The sequence below is a fragment of the Oncorhynchus tshawytscha genome, linkage group LG26 (genome assembly GCF_018296145.1).
Source record: "Oncorhynchus tshawytscha isolate Ot180627B linkage group LG26, Otsh_v2.0, whole genome shotgun sequence".
Taxonomy (NCBI): domain Eukaryota; kingdom Metazoa; phylum Chordata; class Actinopteri; order Salmoniformes; family Salmonidae; genus Oncorhynchus; species Oncorhynchus tshawytscha.
The window spans coordinates 14,574,012-14,596,117 of NC_056454.1; the positions used below are offsets into that span (position 1 = coordinate 14,574,012).

Sequence of the window (22,106 nt, forward strand, 5' to 3'; positions counted from 1 at the left end):
GGGCACGAGTTGCCTTCCAGAGAGACATCAGAGATTGTAACATTCTCTGTTTCACGGAAACATGGCTCATTCGGGATATGTTCAGGAAACAGCAGAGGGAGCACCCCCCTATCCACATCGATGGGACAGTAGTGGAGAAGGTGAAAAGTTTTAAGTTCCTCGGCGTACACATCACGGACAAAATGAAATGGTCCACCCACACAGGCAGCGTGGTGAAGAGGGCGCAACAGCTCCTCTTCAACCTCAGGAGGCTGAAGAAATTTGGCTTGTCACCTAAAACCCTCAAAAACTTTTACAGATGCACAATCAAGAGCATCCTGTTGGGCTGTATCACCCCCTCATATGGCAACTGCTCCGATCCTCAACCGCAAGGCTCTCCAGAGGTTAGTGCGGTCTGCACAACACATCACCGGGGGTAAACTACCTGCTATCCAGGACACCTACAGCACCCGATGTCACAGGAAGGCCAAAAAGATCATCAAGAACAACAAACATCCGAGCCACTGCCGGTTCACCCCGCGATCATCCAGAAGGCGAGGTCAGTACATGTGTATCAAAGCAGGGACCGAGAGACTGAAAAACAGCTTCTATCTCCAGGCCATCAGACTGCTAAACAGCCATCACTAACATAGAGAGGCTGCTGCCAACATACAGACTCAAATCACTAGCCACTTTAATAAATGGATTTAATAAAGGTATCATGAGTCACTTTAAATAATGCCATTTGAATAATGTTTACATATCTTACATTACTCATCTCATATGTATATACTGTATTTTATACCACATATTGCATCTTGCCTAGGCCATCGCGCATCCATATATTTATATGTACATATTCTTTTTCCATCACCTTATATTTGTGTGTGTAAGGTAGTCATTGTGAATTTGTTAGATTACATGTTAGATATTACTGCACTGTCGGAACTAGAAGCACAAGCATTTCGCTACATTCGCATTAACATTTGCTAACCATGTGACCAACAAAATTTGATTTGTCCTGTTGTTGGTGAACCTTTGCCCCAGTCTGAGGTCCTGAATACTCTCAAGCAGGTTTTCATCAAGGAAGGATCTCGCTGTACTTTGATTCGTTCATCTTTGCCTCGATCCTGTCTAGTCTCCCAGTCCCTGCCGCTGAAAAACATCCCCACAGCCTGCTTCACCGTAGGGATGGTGCCAGGTTCCTCCAGATGAAACACTTGGCATTCAGGCCACAGAGTTTAAAAACAATGTTAGGTAAATACCAATTGAAATAGGACATTAAATAAACCGGTTTATAATTGACTTTCAGAATATTATCCCATAAACGAATTTACTCTGTATTCATTGAAATAACATGTAAATAGTTTTTGTGCTTTTGATTTTGTTCACTGCATTACCAAATAAATTAGTTGCATTTCCATTTTATATCAATCAGATATGACATGTTGCTTAGCATATAGGTACAAAACACATATACCAGGTGCCAGAAATGGGATACATTGGCATTATTCAAGAATTTGCATTACCACAATTCATTAACATAATTATCAAAAGTCTAATGTATATAATCAATATATTTCATCAGAGACAGAACATAAAACTTATTATGAGTTATAATTCTGTTGTGTGCAAATAATTGGAAATCAATCACTCAACTACAACAACTATAGCAGGTACAATTTTAATGTATTGTTAAATGTCCAACTAAGAAAGGTACAAATAAGTCATTTCTATGACAGTACCATTCACAGATTTTCATTTTATGGGTTTATACAACATATAAAACTGTTTAATTAAATATGTATATGTATGCATACACTCAACCAGCAAAATAAATGACATTTGTCTCCCTACAAAAAGTGAGTTTTACATACATGGCATGTGAAACCCATAATAAGCACACAACAACCAGAAGGTACTTCCTTGGCACGATAGTTGACCACTCCCTCAGCCCGATAATGGACCATCCCAGTGGTACTGTAAACGCATCACACTAACACATCTCACTGCACTGAGACATGCTTATGACCTCCTTCTGACCTCTGATTTGGATAGACAAGTCCTTGCTAAAGCCAACCTGGGGCAACATGTTCGTCCGAGCAGGGACAGTGGTGGTAGACTACAATGGTGGTGCTAGTGGTTGAGGTTTTTTAAACTTGCTTTGCATCCACACTCTGCGCATAACAACTTTCTTCCCTCTGTTCACCTGTAGTCGCCTATCCTCCAGATTCTGAATTTCTTCCAAACCAGCATTGGAAAATAAACTGTGAACTTCATCTGTGGAAAGAGTAACATAATATTACCGTCACACATTACCACCACTAGATTATTTGAGATTATATTTGAAATAATGTCTACACACAATATTCAGAGATACAATATTCCCAGAGACTTTTGAATCAATTGACCTTTTGTGAAGAAATAAACACACGTTCCATCTCCCCTTGAGTAGAAATTCTCTGACAAGCATCGACCTGTTGATCAGAGAAAAGATCTCACTGCCATTATTAACAAATAGCCACTTTAGACAATAAAATGTATCCACTACTAAGTATGATCTGCCTACCTATTTCAAATGATTATGATCTGCTGTTTTTCCCCTTTTAATTAGATTGATTTCCTCTGTAAAGTGTACACTTTGTGAAAATGCACTTTATCTAAAGTTAAGATTAGAATGGCACCTTTTTTAAACCGTAGTTGTGATAGATCATATCTGCCATAATCCCGGAAGAGGAGTATCCCTCCGGGTTTCAGGAATTGAGACAATCGGGTCACAACTCCTTGGACTCTGTCAAAGAAATCAATCAAAAGACAAACCAAGCAATCAATTAATCCGTTTCCTTCTCAAAACAATGTTTTAATTTGCAAAGGTATGATACACAAAATTGGGCAGTCGACGCAAAACTTGATAATGATAGTTAGACACATTTTCAGAGATGTTCATTTTATCATTCCAGAGCAAGGCTTCCCAGGAAATTAACATATACAGTACAGTACAAGCTGTGAGGCTTTTGCAAGGGAGAAAAGGGGTAAAAATTTGACTGTACTCTCCTCCCCAATATGTTAGCTGTTCAAATGTACAGTAGCATCTCAGCTAACATACAGTGCACTCAGAAATGATTCAGACCTCTTGACTTTTTCCAGATTTTGTTACGTTTCAGCCGTATTCTAAAATGTTTTACGTTGTTTTTCCCCGCTCATATATCTACATCTTTGTCATTATGGGGTATTGTGAGTAGATTTAATCAATCTTTGTTTTTTTTTTAATAAGGCTGTAACGTAACAAAATCTGGAAAAGGGGAAGAGGTCTGAATACTTTCCGAATGCACTGTACGTGATGTCTGACAGAAAGTTAGTGAGCTAAAAGAGAGCATATTTCAAAATCACACAGTTACACACCCACAAAAAATGCCTGCAGTAGAAGCCTTTTGACTTTGTCTTATTATGTGACTGATAAATACAGTAACAAGCTGCTTCTAATGACTGAAGAGAATCCGCAATCAATGGCCCATTGTAGAGATAATATGCTCCATGATACTCCTGGCACTACACTCAATACTCACTTAGAGCTCAATAACAACCTGAACCATTAGAGATTTTACACAGCAAGAAAATGGCAGGAGGTACTGAGATGAAACCCCAGGACAGTACCAACTTACCTCTACATCAAATATAAAATGAAAAGTGATGGAATACAGGAAAATCTATTACGGCTTGCTGTGAGAGCTGGCTGGCAGCCAGCCCATATCCATAATTCTAATCAGCTGCAATCTTCAGGGGCCTCAGTATGAAGTGAAATGTCACTGTTTGTTACAAAAAGCAAGCATCCAAGTACCCAGGGCAAACGGATCTGCAGTTAGACTTCATGCCATTTTGAAGTGAATCATAGATAGACTGCAAATAGGCACATACAGTACTGTATGAGGGGAAAGGGGGATACCTCGTCAGTTGTACAACTGAATGCATTCAACTGATGCGTCTTCTAACTGCCTTGCTCAGGGGCAGAACAACAGATTTTTACATTGTCGGCTCGGGGATTCAATCCAGCAACCTTTCGGTTACTAACCCAACACTCCTAACCGCCAGGCTCCCCTATTCTGTGGTACTTTTAAAGGGGTTGGGGTTAGCTACATGAACAGCACACCAGAGCTTACATTCTAAACTGATCTCAGTCAGCATGCTACTTCAATGGGTATTTTGCTTATTCACTTGCAATTGCCTTATCATTCAAAACATTTGCAATTAGCAAATGCATAGAATCTGTATAAATAAACCCAGAATGTTCTTGATTCAAAACACACACGGTAGTACAAAATAGCATAACCTCAGAGTGTGAGAGAGGGCCTGTTTTTGGAGGGTGGAGAGGGTTAGATTAGTAATGACATTCAGACAAAGCATGGGGAGGTGATAAATGAGAGTTGGCGCTCCTGCCTTTGTCTCCTAAACATCACCTACCGCTCGGGGTGAATGGAGGACAGCACGAAGACCAGCAGAATAACATCCAGGCTCAGTGGAGGGAACGGAAAGGAGCCCACCTCGTCACAGACGTCCTGAACAAAGGCGTGACACACAGACTGGTCATAGTCTGGGTGGTCCTACATGGGGAAAAAGAGGGGACTATAAGTGGCCTCTGATTCCAAATAGCACAATGGTATCAATATGTTAACAATTAAACTCATTAATTGGTTAAATGTAGTGGATAGCTTAAAACCTACTGTCGAGCTCTTATGATGGCAATTTGGATTTCTTAAAATTCTTGCTTAATTCACACACAAAAAATGGCCCTGAATGTATTAACAAGCTCCTCAAAGACATAAAAAAAAAATCTAAAAAGTTTTTTTATTTAACTAGGCAAGTCAGTTCTTATTTACAATGACGGCCCCCTTGTTCAGGGACAGAATGACAGATTTTTACCTTGTCAGCTCAGGGATTCGATCTAGCAACCTTTCGGTTACTGGGCCAACGCTCTAACCACAAGGCTATCTGCCGCCATAACAAATTCTACAGTTAGTTACGAAACCAATATGGCGCTGCAGTGGATAGGAGCTGTCTTACGGCGCCTGACCAATTCTGCTATGAGAGCTTAACGCTGATCGTAACTCTTTAAAAAAAAATGGTATTACTTATTTCTCCGCCATCATTTCCTATGACCGGAAACAGATTCTGGACATCAGAACAGCGATCACTAACCTCGATTTCGAAAGAGAGGCAGGCGAGGCGGCATCCTGACGAGACTATGTCTGTGAGCAAAAATACCGTCATTGCCCTCTGTTCTATTGGCGAACATGCAATCACTGGAGAACAAACTGGATGAGCTCCGTTCGAGACTATCCTATTAAAAGGACCTGAAAAACGATAATATTCTATGTTTCTCAGAGTTGTGGCTGAATGAGGACAGGGATAATATACATCTCACTGGTTTTTCTATACATCTAGACCAGATGGCAGACTCGGGTAAGACAAAGGGAGGAGGGGTGTGTCTCTTTGTTAACAACAACTGGTACGCGATCTCTAATGTTAAGGAAGTCTCAAGTTATTGCCCGCCTTAGTTAGAAAACCTCATGATAAGCTGCAGACCAGACTATTTATCAATTTATATAATGTTTTTTTCCCGTAGCTGTCTATTTACCACCACAGTCCGATGCTGGCACTAAGACCAAGCTGTATAGGGCCATAAGTAAAAAATAAAATAAAAATACATCCACTGGCGGCGTTTCTCATGGCCAGTGATTTTAATGCAGGGAAACTGAAATCCTTTTAACTACATTTTTTACCAGTGTCACCTGTGCAACTAGAAGTGACAAAACTGTAAATCACTTTTACTCCACATACAAAAATGCATACAAGGCCCTCCAAGCCCTCCATTTGGCAAATTAGACCACAACTCTATCCTCCTGCTTCCTGCTTACAAGCAAAAACTCAAACAGGAAGTACCGGTGACGCGTTCAATACGGAAGTGGTATGATGAAGCAGATGCTAAGCAACAGGACTGTTTTGCTAGCACAGACTGGAATATGTTCCGGGATTAATCCAATAACATTGAGGAGTTTACCACATCAGCCACCAGCTTCATTAATAACCAGAACCAGAAGCCATGGATTACAGGCAATATCCACACTGAGCTGAAGGCTAGAGCTCCCGCTTTTAAGGAGCGGGACACTGATCCGGATGTTTATAAGAAATCCTGCTACAACCTCCGACGAGCCGTCAGGCAAAGCATCAATACAGGACTAAGATTGAATTCTACTACGCTGGCTCTGAGGCTCAAGGATGTGGCAGGGCTTGCATATTATCACGAATTACAAAGGGAAACCCAGCCGCGAGCTGCCCTATGCCGCGAGCCTACCAGACGAGCTAAATGCCTTTTATGCTCTATTCCAGGCAAGGAACACTGAACCATGCATGAGTGCACCAGCTGTTCCGGACGATCTCGCTCTCTGTAGCCAATGTGAGTAAGACCTTTAAACAGGATAACAATTGCAAGGCCACAGGGCCAGACGGAATACCAGGACGCGCACTCAGAGCATGTGTTGACCAGCTGGCAAGTGTCTTCACTGACATTTTCAACCTATCCCTCACCCAGTCTGTAATACCAACTTGTTTCAAGCAGACTACCATAGTGCCTGTGCCCAAGAACGCCAAGGTAACCTGCCTAAATTACTATCATCCCTGTATATAGCCAGGTTATTTTTACTCATTGTTATTTGTTATTCACTGTTTATGTATTCCTCGTGGCATTATTATACATTTTTGTTATCTTAAACTCTGCATTGTTGGAAAAGTACCTGTAAGAAAGTTTAAGAAACATGTGACATTTTTTAAATGTATTTTTTATTTGACAAACCGACATCGACTATGCATTATGTGAGAATGTAATTACTTTCATAATTAGAAGAAAAAGATCACAAGGCATGTTTAATGTAAGCAATTTTGAATTAAAAACTATTATTCACTTATTTTCTTACATTTACTGAAAAAACATGACCATTATCAGGTTAAAAGGGGATGAATAATACTCCTGGAAACTGAACCACTCCCCCTTAAAACAAATAAGCCGTTGTGGCAAGACCTTACACTAAATCACCACTAAAAGGTGCATATAACTGAAGGAACCCGTAAACACACCAGTACTTTACAGTACAGTTCAAAATAATTACATAATTTAAATTATGAGGTGGTTACTTCAAGCCAGCAATAGTATTAGCAATGTGAACAAACTAGGTGTTTTCCTAGTGTTTCATGAGTAGATACGTAGCATTAATTGAGCAACATCATATTAAGCTCTTAAATAGACTTGGAAAGGATTGCACCCATAAATCGCAAAGCAACTGACAACAGAGAAGGATAAATGTAACAACCTCTAATGAGGGCACACAGTCTGTTCCTAGTAGACTGCTCTAGTCTCAGATTAAAGATAAATGCTCTGCATCTCAAGGACTCTATGCAATAATGTCAAGGACTGCTGGCCATGGCCATTTGATAAAAGACTGTAAATTACAAGAGCATCAAATGTCCACCAGGCCTCAAATCAAGCAAGGTGAGATGCCTAACATTCGGAGTAGAAGAGAAGGAAAAACAAGTGAAAAACAAGACAAACAAGTAGCTTGACCGTGACGTAATAACCTGTTTATCATGATTCAATTTCGACCAGATTTCTACCTGTTTGTAATGATGTTATTTCACCCAGATTTCAACCTGTTTTCAATGTTTTGTTTGTAAGAATCTTGCGTGTTTGGAAAATTGTATCTAGATCTTAAAGAGAGCTTACCTTGACCAGCTGGACAGCACGGGGGGAAAAGTCACAGCAGTATAAGAATGCCCCTGTGTCTCTATAACACAGCAACACAGATAGGGAACTTGTCAGCTTGTATTCATAGCATTTCACCACAAACACACCAATACAAAACAAAAAGATACAGTGCCTTCAGAAAGTATTCATACTCCTTGACTTATTCCACATTCCGTTGTGTTTCAGGCTGAATTCAAAATGGAATAAATAGGTCTTTACCCATCTACACAATGCCACTAATGAAAGCGAAAAATAGCTTTTGCAAATGTATTGAAAACGAAATACAGAAATATCTCATTTACATAAGTATTCACACCCCATAGTGTTCACCTATGGGGAATCACCTTTGGCAGCGATTACAGCTGTGAGTCTCTATGAGCTTTGCACAACTGGATTGTACAATTTTCACATTATTCTTGTTAAATTCTTCAAGCTTTGTCAAGTTGATCATTGCTAAAACAGCCATTTTCAAGTCACAAATTCAACTTTGTAACTGTTTTAAAGTCACCATTGGCCTCATGGTAAAATCCCAGAGGAGTTTCCTTCCTCTCCAGAAACTGAGTAAGGAAGGACGCCTGTATCTTTGTAGTTACTGGGTGCATTGATACACCATCCAAAGTGTAATTAATAACTTTACCATGTTCAAAGGGATATTCAATGTCTGCTTTTTTTCTTACTCATCTACCAATAGGCGCCCTTCGTTGCAAAGCATTTGAAAACCACCCTGGTGTTTGTAGTTGAATCTGTGTTTGAAATTCACTGCTCGACTGAGGGACCTACAGATAATTGTATGTGTGGGGAAGGCCTCCCGGGTGGCACAGTGGTCTAAGGCACTGCATCGCAATGCTAGCTGTGCCACCAGAGACTTTGGGTTTGAGCCCAGGCTCTGTCGCAGCCGGCCGCGACCTGGAGGTCCATGGGGCGACGCACAATTGGCCCAGCGTCGTCCGGGTTAGTGAGGGTTTGGCCGGCAGGGATATCCTTGTCTCATCGCGCACTAGCGACTCTTGTGGCGGGCCGGGCGCAGTGCACGCATAACAAAGGGGTTGAATACTTATTGACTCAAGGCTTTTCATTTAATTAATTTGTAAAAATGTAAAAAAATATAAATTCCACTTTGACATTATGGGGTATTATTGTGTGTTGGCCCGTGACACAAAATCTAAATGTAATCCATTTTAAATTCAGGCTGTAACACAACAAAACGTGGAAAAAGTCAAGGGGTGTAGAGTAAGGATACAAGTTAAGTGTATAATGACAGGTAGACTTAACTGTTTAAGATGTACAGTAGCAATCAGTAAATATTTACTGAACAAAATAGCTCTTAATCACCCACCCAGCAGGGAGACTGAGGGACTAATACATTGGCTATCAGATAACATGCTTTCCATTTAATTGAAGAGTCATTCGTAGGGTTATGCATGCAGTCCAAGGTTAAACACTTCCTACTTGTTACTTTCCTCTCCTAGCCTTGCCAAGTCCTCTGGACAAAATGTTCTATGCAAGATGACATCATGCTTTGGCACAGGTTGTCTGCATAACAAAGTAAATATCAAAACATTTGCCTTCAAGAGAGACAATGTTATTCCAGAATAGTTTTTTTTATTTTAAATCTGCCATTGAACACCACAGGTTCAGTTTGTGATGCCATGCATCAACAATTTTTTTTTTTATCTGAGTGTATAACCATTTAAAAGACAAACTAGATAAAATATATGTAATGATGTCATACTTACTTAATAGAGCTGACAATAGGATACACACTGTTACCAGCCCCACATCCAACCTATGACAAAAATAACATTCTGTCAAAATAGACGACATTTGACTCAACTACTAGCCAGTGAAATCAACACCAAACTTCTAACCACACAGCATTTGAACTACATAATATTTGAACATATGGGAGGTGAGGAATAAAAGCAAGATGAAAATACCTCGAAGATCCTGAAAGTTGCATGTTCGCCTGGGAAAGAGCTGGTCTGCCTGGCAGCCCCTGCAGTGTCTCTCCCATCTTGATTACAGGACTGCTGGCAATCACTAGTCAGTGGATCTATGTGCTGGTGACTGGGTGCATGTTGCCGCTGCTGGCCTGTCTCTTTCTCCCTGCCTGACACACCAGGCTCTGGGCATGGGGCCCGCAGACCACATGGTCTCTCCTCAGTAGCACTGCTCTCTAGCCCTAAAGGAAGAAGCTCTGGGAACTCCAAGAACAGCCACTTGCGATCTTTAAAGAACTTGTCCTGGTGCGTCTCATAAAAGCTGTCCCAGAATTTACAGGCGTCTATGTCATATTTGCCTTAGTGGGGGATGAAGAACAAAAACAACAGGAATATTAGTTTTCATACAATCAAAATGAAGAACATAATTTTCTAGGAACGTTTAGAGAAGGGCTACCTTGCTCTTCTAATGGAATGCGGAAGTTAGAATTATCGTCTGCCTTTTGTCTGGCTTTTTCTTTCTCTTCCTCAGACCATTTCACATGGTCCCTAAAACACAATCATGTCAACATGAACATACTGTATGCTTGATCCAAAATACACTGCTGTGCCCTTTGACACAGCATATTATCAACTTCAGACTTCACATTGAAAGTTGCATTAAATCAAAATAATAGATGTGAAAACGCATACCACATGTTATGCTGGAAGACGTCCTCAGGGTTGGTCAGAATCCTCGCTCCCAAAGGAGCGGGGGGTTGTCCCCCTCTGCTGTTTAGTCTGCAGGGAACCCTGCCCAAAACCATAGCCACTGAGGCTAGGGAGAGGTGTCGTAATCCTCTCATTTAGACTATGGATTGGGAAAACCAGGCAAGAAACCAATCAATCCATTTTAATTATGGAATACTTCAAATAGACTGTAAATGGTATTAAACATTACAAATCGGTGGTTCCAGCCCTAAAAGCCGATTGGCTGACAGCAGTGTTGTATCAGACTGTTTTTCACAGGTATGACAAAACATGTATCTTTACTGTTCTAATTACGTTGGTAACCAGTTTATAATAGCAATAAGGTTCCTCGGGGGTTTGTGGAATATGGCCAATATACCATGGCTAAGGGCTGTGTCCAGGCACTCCGCAATGTGTTGTGCCTAAGAGCAGCCCTTAGCCGTGGTATATTGGCCATATACCACACCCCGTCATGCCTTATTGCTTAATTATACCATCTATTCACGAAGCCGTCTGAAGAGATTTTGCCGATGCTCCCCACAATGTTCTGTCTAAACGCAAATTCGTGTAAGCGAGAAATTATTTTTATACAAAATATACACTTATTGTGTGCAGTTTAGGAAAGTTGCACCTGGCTGTATTTTGAGAAACACAGGAAATGTGCAATGGAATGGTCCAATGGAAATGCAATCGCAAGGTGAGAGGATGTGTTGTAGCCGAGGCCATGTGTGAAAACAGCCGGGTGCATCTTTGCATTTGAAAGATTCTTTCTCGCTTATTTGAAAGTTAAGTTCCAAAGGTAACCAAAACTATATCACAAGTGAGGCGTATTTTCGTTTAGACACAAAACGTCAGGGTTAAACAGAGCGTCAGGATTGGAGTTCACGAGGCAGCCAGCTGTGATCAGTACCATCAGCTGAGAACTCAAGGGGGGCTGCCTGTAAACTAGGTATACCCCACTTGGATTATTAAGAGCTACCCAAATTGTACCATCAAATTCTGATTCATCATAATGACAAGTCTAGGCAATTCCACAGTAACGGAATTGAGCTGAGACTCAGATTTTTCACTCAAAATGTACGCCAAACAAGGCCTCCCGGGTGGCACAGTGGTCTAAGGCACTGCATCGCAATGCTAGCTGTGCCACCAGAGACTCTGGGTTTGAGCCCAGGCTCTGTCGCAGCCGGACATGACCGGGAGGCCCATGGGGCGGCGCACAATTGGCCTAGCGTCGTCCGGGTTAGGGAGGGTTTGGCCGGCAGGGAAATCCTTGTCTCATCGCGCACTAGTGACTCCTGTGGCGGGCCGGGCGCAGTGCACGCTGACCAGGTCGCTAGGTGTACGATGTTTCCTCCGACACATTGGTGCGGCTGGCTTCCGGGTTGGATGCGCGCTGTGTTAAGAAGCAGTGCGGCTTGGTTGGGTTGTGTTTCGGAGGACGCATGGCTCTCGACCTTCGCCTGTCCCGAGTCCGTGCGGGAGTTGTAGCGATGAGACAAGACAGTAACTACCAGCAATTGGATACCACGAAATTGGGGAGAAAAAGGGGGTAAACATTATTATTTATTTTTTTATGTACGCCAAACAAAAACAATTGATTTCAAAGTTTAACAATCATCTATGCACAACGACTACTTTAACAATTTAAAAACTGAAAATTTGACAAAAACACATTTACCAGAAGAACTGTGCAGATGCAAATTTGGTAACAGAATTTCGGTAAAATCTTCCTCCATTTTTTGTGTTCACGTTTCCCAAAAACTTAAATATCTGCTCCAAATTCAAATTCAACAATGTCTGCAGAAAGAATGGGGTGTCAGCTATGACATGGCAAATTGACTATTTAATTAACTACAGTAAGTGAATTTACACCCGGTAATGGCATTGCAGTAACAGAATTTAATTATGGGTCCCTGATCTGTACTACACAGAAATGCATAATTATGGATATAAAATGGCATTCTCTTCATGGTGAAGTATCCTAAAAAGGTACACAAAAAGGTATAAATATGTAATATCATCCATTGCATATTTTGGTACTATTCTACACACTGGCTGTTTTAATGAGCTAGAGCTGCCCCCAAATAAGAACAAATTTGGTTGGTCTGGACCGGACCAAATCTGAACCAATCATAGACAAGGTTTCACATGTTTGGACATCAAAATACAGCATAGAGCTCAGTAGAGTACAGTACAATACAGAACAGTAGAGTTCAGTACAGTATAGTAAAGTATAACCTAGTACAGTAGATTATATTGTACTCGACTAGTACTGTGAACCGTCCTGAACTCTACAGTACTGTACTGATCTATATACTTTTCTTTACTGTACTCTATTCTATTGTGCGTACTGTACTGAACTATTCTCCACTTTACTCAACTGAACTATACTATACAAAGTACTGAGTAAAGGGTCTGAACACTTGTGTGTGTGTGTGTGTGTGTGTGTGTGTGTGTGTGTGGGGTTATACATTTGCAAACATTTCTAAAAAACAGTTGTTGCTTTGTCACTATGGGGTATTGTGTGTAGATGGATGAGGGGGGTGACTATTTTATCCATAGAATACAGCTGTAACGTAACAAAATGTGGAAAATGTCAAGGGGTTTGAATACATTCCAAATGCACTGTATGCCTTAATAAAAAGTAGACTCAGATTTCTTTTGACACCCAAATTGACATGCTCCTATGACCTTCACATCTTGTTGCTCATGGGTCCTTTTACATGGAAATTACTGTCTCTTGAGTTATCAAAGATTGATTTTCCTACAAAGACTCCCACTTCCTCTCTGGATGAACCATAAACTCAGAAATAATAACAAACGGAAGTAGCTGGGAAAGGATGAAACTACACATTAGGGGAAAGTAATCAAAGCAAGTATTGAAACCCAAATTAAACTATACAATTACATTAAACTGTTAATTAGACACGAAAGGACATTGCCATAGGTTGTTTACTTTATCAGTGGCATATCCCTCTATCACGAATTTGAAGTGTACCCTCAAGAACTGCACATACCAGCATGCTGCAGTGCATTTAAGAAACCCACGCGACTGCAACACTTCTTTGAAATGCTTTTCCAACTAGTTGGATGTTCAGGAAAATCTTAAATTCTAACTAATATTGGACCCAGAGTGTAAAATCTAAGATTGTTTGCTTCTTAGATATGAACTTCATCAGGAAGGAAGTTGATAGTCTCGTTCAACACATACTGCTAGCTAGCTAACATAATTGAGCTAGCTATAAAAGAACGGCTAACATCACCGTGGTCAGCTGATGATGCTAAGGACACGTCATTTTAGCAGTCATGATTGTTAGTTATGCTCATTTAATTACCATTCTCTAAAGGACCAGGTCTGTGTAGACGTAAATGAACCAATGAAATGGTCGGAGTATCGAATACCGGCGTGGATAACAATTGAACTGCGCTTACCTTGCTTTGTTATGGCCACACTGGTGTTCTTGGGTTGTCACTAGTTACCACAGCCACAAAGTCAAATGTGGCTATATAAAAAAACTTTAGAGTTCATTTAAGGTCAAGATTAGGCATAGGGCTAGCAAAGCATTGTGGTTAGGTTTAAAATCAGAGTTTAAGAAGATACATTGTAGAAATAGGCGGGTTTTAGACATAATTATGACTTGGCTGTGCTGGTAAGGAGTGAAGGCCTTGTTTTTGGTGGAGTGGACAAGCCCCTGTGCATTGAGCGCCCTCTAATGATGACTCAGCTAAGAGGGAACCATTTTGCTGCATATCTGGACCTATGATTTAGAGCCATTTTTTTATGCTGACACTTTGTCAAGACTCAACTTGAAGATTGTTGTTAGAGGCTTTTATTCGTTAACTCCAGGACAGCAAAGACAAAACCAAAGTCTGGACCAAGTCCTCATTGACTTTTTTTTGCACTAACTCTCTTGCACTGACTAATTCTATGCACACACACCAGACTACCCACATAGTCACAATGACACCATAATGCACGCATACACACACACTTTCACGCTCATCACATATGCTGCAGCTACTGTCTATCTATCCTGTTGCCTAGTCACTTTACCCCTACCTATAATGAGCCTCCCGGGTGGCGCATTGTTCTAAGGCAATTGGTTCAATTCCAGGTTGTATCACAACCGGCCGTGATTGGGAGTCCCATAGGGTGGCACACAATTGGCCCAGCATCGTCTGGGTTAGGGTTTGGCTGGGGTAGGCTGTCATTGTAAATAGAAATTTGTTCTTAACTGACTTGCCTTGTTAAATTAAAAACAAATATATCTTTAAGTGTATATGTATAATACCTCAATTACCCTGTACCCCTGCACATCAACTCTGAATATAGCCGTGTTGTTTTTACTCGTTATACACTGTGTATTTATTCATTGTATGACTTTATATATATTTTCAAATGTATCTCATCTTTAACTCTGCATTGTTGAAAAAGGACCCGTAAGTAAGCATTTTACTGTTAGGTTACGAAGCATGTGACATAAAATGTGATTGTAAAATCCACAATGACTTATGAAAGTGGGAGGATTTATTTAGAAAATGGTCAGTGCTGCTATGATGACTCATAGTTCCATTACATTACACATAATGATCATTGGAGAAGGCATATTCTGTATGGGAGAGTTTTGTTAAGAGCCCTGACGCTTGGTCTGAACATTAACACGCATCGCTTGCGTCACGGTTTTTGGAAGAATAAGGACCTTATCTTTCATATAAGCAATAAATACTTTTCAAAAAACAAAATATTAAATTAATACACACCTTTTATAGTGTTAGGGTTAGTGTAACCAGAAGGCCATATTTCCATGTTATGGCGTGTTTACAGAAGACCTGTGTTAATAATTAGTTATCTAGCATGCTCCGAATACCTGTGTGTAAGAAGAAGTCCGTCAGAAACTTGTTGTCACTGAAAAATCCTCAGCTGCAACTGTGATAAATGCAATTGTGTGTATTTTTGCGTTTGTGAAATTATTTTGATGTGATATGAAAATAAAGGGCTTTATGTTTCTAGAACCTTATTGCAGTTGAGAATTGATTCACGTTTAGATTGAGTATTTGGCTGCCAGAGCCAGTCTACCTCTGAAAATGAAGGAGTAATGGTAATTAAGAGTATATCTTGGGCTACAGTAGGTAATGTGTACATTTTATTTTCAAACTACATTATATGACATTGTTATTATGCTGCATTACATGACTACCACCAGGAACCACTGTAGGTTTACTTCTTTTGGATGCAACGAAACCACACCTGACTTTATATCCGTCAAATCCCATGCAGTCGCATTAAAGTTCATGCAGCCGCGTTACAAGTTCAAACACTTGAATGCATAATGTACTATTGTTTAGCCTACACCTCGATTAGACTGATAGGCTATTAATCCCCCCATTCGAATTAACATGAAAACATGCATTATTAGCCTGTCATTATTTCTATCATTGATAGCTCCTACACTTTCTTTCGCTGTTTCGGACTTCTAACGCGGTAAGGATAATAAGGAAGGGACTTGCGGGTGATTCACAGTTCGATATAGTGAAGGAGTTTTCCATCACAGCTCATCGAGATGATGTGAGTTAACATAGTGTGTTGTCCTAGCATTGTTGTTCTAGCAATTCTTGCTTGACAAATTGCTATTTGCTAAGAAACTATGTTTGTTTCTTTTTTTTTAAACAACCACAGTAATTGTTGCCCAGATAAAGGAACGTATGAGTTGGACCGTTAAGCACATTAAGTATGTTGCTGCTATAGTGTGTCAAAGCCTTTTGTGCATGTCAGTTTCAGATGCAGGTGTCTTTGACAGGCATTGTCTTTAACTGTCACAACAAATGTATTACTGAGAAACACAAATAATCCCCAATAAAAGGATGTCTAGATGGCTCAGCTGGTTGGAGCATGGCACTGGCAGCACCATTGTTGTGAAGTCAATTTATGCATGGTTTACAAATACTTTGGGTGCTAAGTTGCTTTGAATGAAAGCTTCTGCTAAATCATTATACATACACTTATTTGACATTCTCTGATCAAGATAATTACAGTAAATTCCCTTTGAGAAAAGGTCCAATGGGCTTTGTAGGTGTCATAACCCAAAGAATGGAAAAAATATCCTGGAGTCTGAATACTCCACCCTGATGACCAGGAATAATCATCCATGTTGTACACATTAATAAGCAAAGAGTGTTTTGGCACATATATATCCATTGGTCTTAATACATTTTATGTGAGATATATTTTCTCCATCATAGAGATATAAGGGTTAAAAGAGCCTTTCTTGCTGCTGTGCTGGATTCATAAAACCCCTTGTCTTCTATCCTCCATAGGCTGCCTCCCAGATCAGTGTCACCTAAAATAGAGGGAGGGGGTGCTTATATTTGTCCTGTTTCACATACAGTATGTACAAGTGTGTAACCTGTACAAGTGCATGGTGTGAAATGGAAATGTGATTTTTGCATATCCCGCTCCCCCTGAGACACCCTTGGAGAGTGGGGTAATGGCCAGTGATCAGCCATTATCAGCCAGGGATCACCTCCTCAGGCTGCATAGTGAAGAGACGATTTCATCAGCTGAATGATGACCCAGAGCAAGAGGTAAATTCTAAAGGATTAGGTTGAAACTGTATAATTTCAGCCCAATCAATTTCTAAAGAAAAGTTCCATTGCAAAAGTTGCCTCACTGCCATTAATGTGAGTCGCTTATGTATTCTGATGAGAAGTTGGGCTGTTGTCCTTACCTGACTCCTGACTAAATTACTTTTAACGACAATTCAGTGGCATTCCATGCAGCCATATTGGTTTTGCTGGTGAGTGTTTGTTGATGCCTCTTGCAACATGCTACTTCAAAGATATTCCAGACGGTGGAGTATTAGAATGAGCTTGACCTTCTGGCTGTTGTGGAGGTGACCCACAGAGAGGATGAGGATTAGGCCCAAGTCAGACTCCACACAACAACACTGGAGCGTTACTGAAGAGGGTTCCGCTTGTGGAGTCATGGGGATGCGGTGAGTTCTTTATAATATTGTATGTTATATTGTGTAAAGATAGCCTGATCCACCATCCTGACCACTGCACTCTCGTTTTGTTTTAACAGAACGTAAGCTCGGGATGGTCGAACAAGGCTAGTGTAAAGGTGGAAAATTTGTGAATCTCTCGTTTTCAAATGACTTTTATTAAATGTATTCTCTTGTCTTGTTTCAGACTCACAGCTACAAGCTGTTCTTTGACAGAGATACGATTGTTCACATTGAACAGACGAAGAATAATAACTTATATGCCATGTCTACAAAATCAGTCGTGGACAAGCAGATGAGTGAAATGACTTGAAGCTGGGATAATCATGGGACATTCCTTTCAACTGCTAATGATATCATTCAAAAAATATTCCTAAAATAGCCCTGTTGAATATGTTTTAATACTTGTTTTTTTTACACTTATTTATTTGCCAATAATGACTACATGCTGTCATCCTGTTGTTCTTTTCAAGATGTTGGTACTCTAATAAAGTTTTTGAAATTGTCATTAATGTTTTGTTATTAGAAACGAACCTGTTGCCTAACTGGGCTACTTCTCCATTTTATTTTGAGGACACATGAAGGAAGTCTCAATTTCATAATTTACTGAATAACAGTGTTGAAACAGTTTTATAATTTAAGAAGAGCTGTGAATTAAGGTCCTGATCTGTTTATTCGGTAAATCATTTCAGTGGTTTCAAAGTCCCACAATAAGAGCTAAGGTGCTAATATTTGTGTAAACTCTACATAGTTGTGTTCTGTGAGTGTCACTGAGTAGGTAACGGTTAAAACCGGGTGCAAATTGAATTCGGCCTGTCCTTCATCCCATGCTAAACCTTCCTTGAAGTAGAATACCCATCTCAAAACAAACATTATTGAGACAAAACCAATGGTCACGGTGGCAGACAAAGCGAACAGGAACTGCTTGAAATTCTTCATCGCCAACACTGGATTAACGGAGGAAGTGACTTGAGGTGATGTCTCAAACTAGAGGAATTTCATGAGGTTACTCAGGGGTTTGGGTCATAAGTCATGATTTTCCAAATCAGGTCTGCAAATGTTTTCAAACACCAAAGTTGCGTAACCTCCTTTGTTACTAAAGGGCCAGACAGACACATAGCAGTTATGAAAAAGATCACCCATGTGTTGTGCACAACATTAGAGTGAGCAACAACAGAGGGATCAGCAGTTCACCTTCAAAATAAAAGTCCCCCATTGAAAGTGATGCAAATGGATAAAATGGTGGAATCATGCCACAATTGGACAAGATAATGCGAAACAATGTTGGAATCTTTTAATAAAAATTCAACAAAAGACAATTAGTTCATTTGAAAAATCTGTTGAAATCGCACTGTGGATGTATTTGAATTCACAATTGTATTGGGGGCATATTTATACTCTGAACAAAAACATAAACACAACACGCAACAATTTAAAATATTTTACAGGGTGACAGTTCATATAAGGAAATCAGTCAATTTAAATAAATTCATTACGCCCTAATCTATGGATTTCACATTAAATTTATTTTAAAAGTAGGGCCTTGGATAAGAATGCCAGTCAGTATCTGGTGTGACCACCATTTGCCTCATGCAGTGTGATACATCTCCTTCACATAGAATTGATCAGGCTGTTGATTGTGGCCTGTGGTATGTTGTCCCGCTCCTCTTCAATGGATGTGCGAAGTTGCTGGATATTTTTATTTTTATAGTTTTATTATTTTACCAGGGAAGTCATATTGCAATCTAGGTATCTAGGCAGCTGTACTTTGATAAATAATATCACCATAATCAAGAACATATAAAAAGGTTGACGAAATAATCTACTTCCTACTGCTTAGAGAAAGGCACGATCTGTTTCTGTAGAAAAAGCCAACTTTAAATCTTAGCTTATTTATTCATACATTTTCAAGTTCATAAATGTGCACTCTCCTCAAATAATAGCATGATATTCTTGCACTGTAACAGCTACTGTAAATTGGACAGTGCAGTTAGATTAATAAGAATTTAAGCTTTCTGCCAATATCAGATATGTCTGTCCTGGGATTTATTTTAGTTTCTTACAACCAGATGGTAATCACATTAGCCTACGTTAGCTCAACCGTCCCGCGGGGCGGACACCGATCTTGTAGAGGCAGCTCATCTACATGTTTTTTATACATCAAATTAATATCAATTCAGAAGTATTTATGAGCGGGAACATGTTCAATTGGAGAACCATCTAATGAATGAACATGTAGATTCATTCTTGCTAGAGTATTGCCCGTGTTAAGCAAAAGTTTTGAAATCAGCAAGGGATTCCTGACTGTAGTTTTGACACAGCCGGATCAACAGTCAGGGCAATAGCATTCATAATATTACCAACCATATATATATATATGAAGTACATTTTTTTTTACAGATTGATCAGTGGTGTTTATATGAATAGTGAAGAGAACAGGTCCCAAAATTGACCCCTGTTTATGCACTTCAAGAAATTCAGACTTAACCCCATCAATCACGATGACCGAAGTTCTCTCACTAAGCTAACCCTGAACAGGTGTCAGTGTGCAGGCCTATAAAAGACACCTTATTCAATAAAATAGCATAATCAACAGTATCAAACATTTTTAACAGGGCCTCCCGAGTGGCGCATCGGTCTAAGGCAGTGCATCGCAGTGCTTGAGGCATCAGTACAGACCCGGGTTTGATTTCCCGGCCATGACCGCGAGACCCATGAGGCGGTGCACAATTGGCCCAGCGTCGTGAGGGTTTGGCCGGCCGGGATGTTCTTGACCCATCGCGCTCTAGTGACTCCTTGTGGTGGACCAGGCGCATGCACACTGACTATAATCGCCAGATGTATGGCGTTTCCCCAGACACATTGGTGTGGCTGGCTTCCGGGTTAAGCGAGCAGTGTGTCAAGAAGCAATGCGGCTTGGCAGGGTTGTGTTTCGGAGGATGCATGGCTCTCGACGTTCGCCTCTTCCGAGTCGTATGGGAGTTGCAGCGATGGGACAAAACTGGAACTACCAGTTGGATATCACGAAACGGGAGAAAAAAGGGCAAAAAAATTATTATAATTTTTTTGGCAGGACCACAAACAAAGAAGCACATTTCATTTTAGTGTCTAATTAAAGCATTGACAAGATCATTAACAACTAAAGTGGTTGCTGTAATAGTGCTATGCCCAGGCCTAAACCCTGATTGGTTTACATTCAAAAAACATTTCTCAGATGAAAAAATACCAAAGTTGTACATTTACCAAGGATTCAAGAATCTTAGCTAGACAAGGAAGCCTTGGAATGGTTCAATAATTGTTAAGATCACAACTATCTTCGCACTTATGAAGAGTGGCAGCACAAGAGCCGAGTGCCATACGTTCAAAAATTTCCTGATTACAATGCAGTATGGCACCGACAGAGATGGTCGCCTCGCTTCAGGTCCTTAGGAAACTATGCAGTATTAAGTTTTTTAATATATTATTTCTTACATTGTTACCCCAGGAAATTTAAAGTCTTATTACAGTTGAAGTCGGAAGTTTACATACACCTTAGCTAAATACATTTAAACTCAGTTTTTCATAATTCCTGACATTTAATCCTAGTAAAGATTCCCTGTTTTAGGTCAGTTAGGATCACCACTTTATTTCAAGAATGTGAAATGTCAGAAAAATAGTTGAGAGAATGATTTATTTCAGCTTTTATATCTTTCATCACATTCCCAGTGGGTCAGAAGTTTACATACACTCAATTAGTATTTGGTAACATTGCCTTTAAATTGTTTAACTTGGGTCAAATGTTTCAGGTAGCCTTCCATAAGCTTCCCACACTAAGTTGGGCGAATTTTGGCCCATTCCTCCTGACAGAGCTGGTGTAACTGAGTCAGGTTTGTAGGCCTCCTTGCTCACACATGCTTTTCAGTTCTGCCCACAAATTTTCTCCGGGATTGAGGTCAGGGCTTTGTGATGGCCACTCCAATACCTTGACTTTGATGTCTTTATGCCATTTCGCCACAACTTTGGAAGTATGCTTGGGGTTATTGTCCATTTGGAAGACCCATTTGCGACCAAGCTTTAACTTCCTGACTGATGTCTTGAGATGTTGCTTCAATATAACCACATATTTTTCCTTCCTCATGAAGCCATCTATTTTGTGAAGTGCACCAGTCCCTCCTGCAGCAAGGCATCCCCACAACATGATGCTGCCACCCCCGTGCTTCACGGCTGGGATGGTGTTCTTCGGCTTGCAAGCCTCCCCCTTTTTCCTCCAAACATAGCGATGGTCATTATGGCCAAACAGTTCTATTTTTGTTTCATCAGACCAGCGGACATTTCTCCAAAAAGTATGATCTTTGTCCCCATGTTCAGTTGCAAACCGTAGTCTGGCTTGATAATTTATTGTTAGAATGAGAGGCTACCTGGATCTTTTATTTAAAGACCCTTGCTCCCTTCAGTCTCAACGTAGACTTTGATCTGAAGCCATTCTTTTGAGTATTGCGATTTTGCTATTTATTGCAAAATGTTTGTAGGCCTATGTAGCCTACAAGTTGTATCTATGATCTACAGTTGAAGTCGGAAGTTTACAAACACTTAGGTTGGAGTCATTAAAACTCGTTTTTTAACCACTCCACAAATGTCTTGTTTACAACTATAGTTTTGGCAAGTCGGTTAGGACATCTACTTTGT

The 22,106-nt window shown here is 40.3% G+C and overlaps 1 protein-coding gene across 3 annotated transcripts; it reads right to left on the bottom strand.

Annotated features, from left to right (window-relative positions):
- Window positions 1-1,647: 1,647 nt before the first annotated feature.
- On the bottom strand, window positions 1,648-14,075 carry mettl8 (methyltransferase 8, methylcytidine). 3 transcript variants are annotated; one of them, XM_024388975.2, is made up of 11 exons: window positions 13,873-14,075; window positions 10,405-10,561; window positions 10,169-10,260; window positions 9,709-10,070; window positions 9,508-9,557; window positions 9,221-9,304; window positions 7,751-7,811; window positions 4,438-4,577; window positions 2,664-2,770; window positions 2,391-2,456; window positions 1,648-2,259 (listed from the first exon to the last, which is right to left on the bottom strand). In XM_024388975.2, the coding sequence occupies exons 2-11, from the start codon at window positions 10,554-10,556 to the stop codon at window positions 2,102-2,104; spliced, it is 1,272 nt and encodes a 423-aa protein (XP_024244743.1). In that variant the 5' UTR covers window positions 10,557-10,561; window positions 13,873-14,075; the 3' UTR covers window positions 1,648-2,101. The 3 variants fall into 3 exon arrangements, with proteins under 3 accessions (XP_024244743.1, XP_024244744.1, XP_024244745.1); XM_024388976.1 differs by lacking the exon at window positions 13,873-14,075 and adding an exon at window positions 13,776-13,866; XM_024388977.2 differs by lacking the exon at window positions 9,221-9,304 and having other exon boundaries at window positions 13,873-14,068.
- Window positions 14,076-22,106: the final 8,031 nt, after the last annotated feature.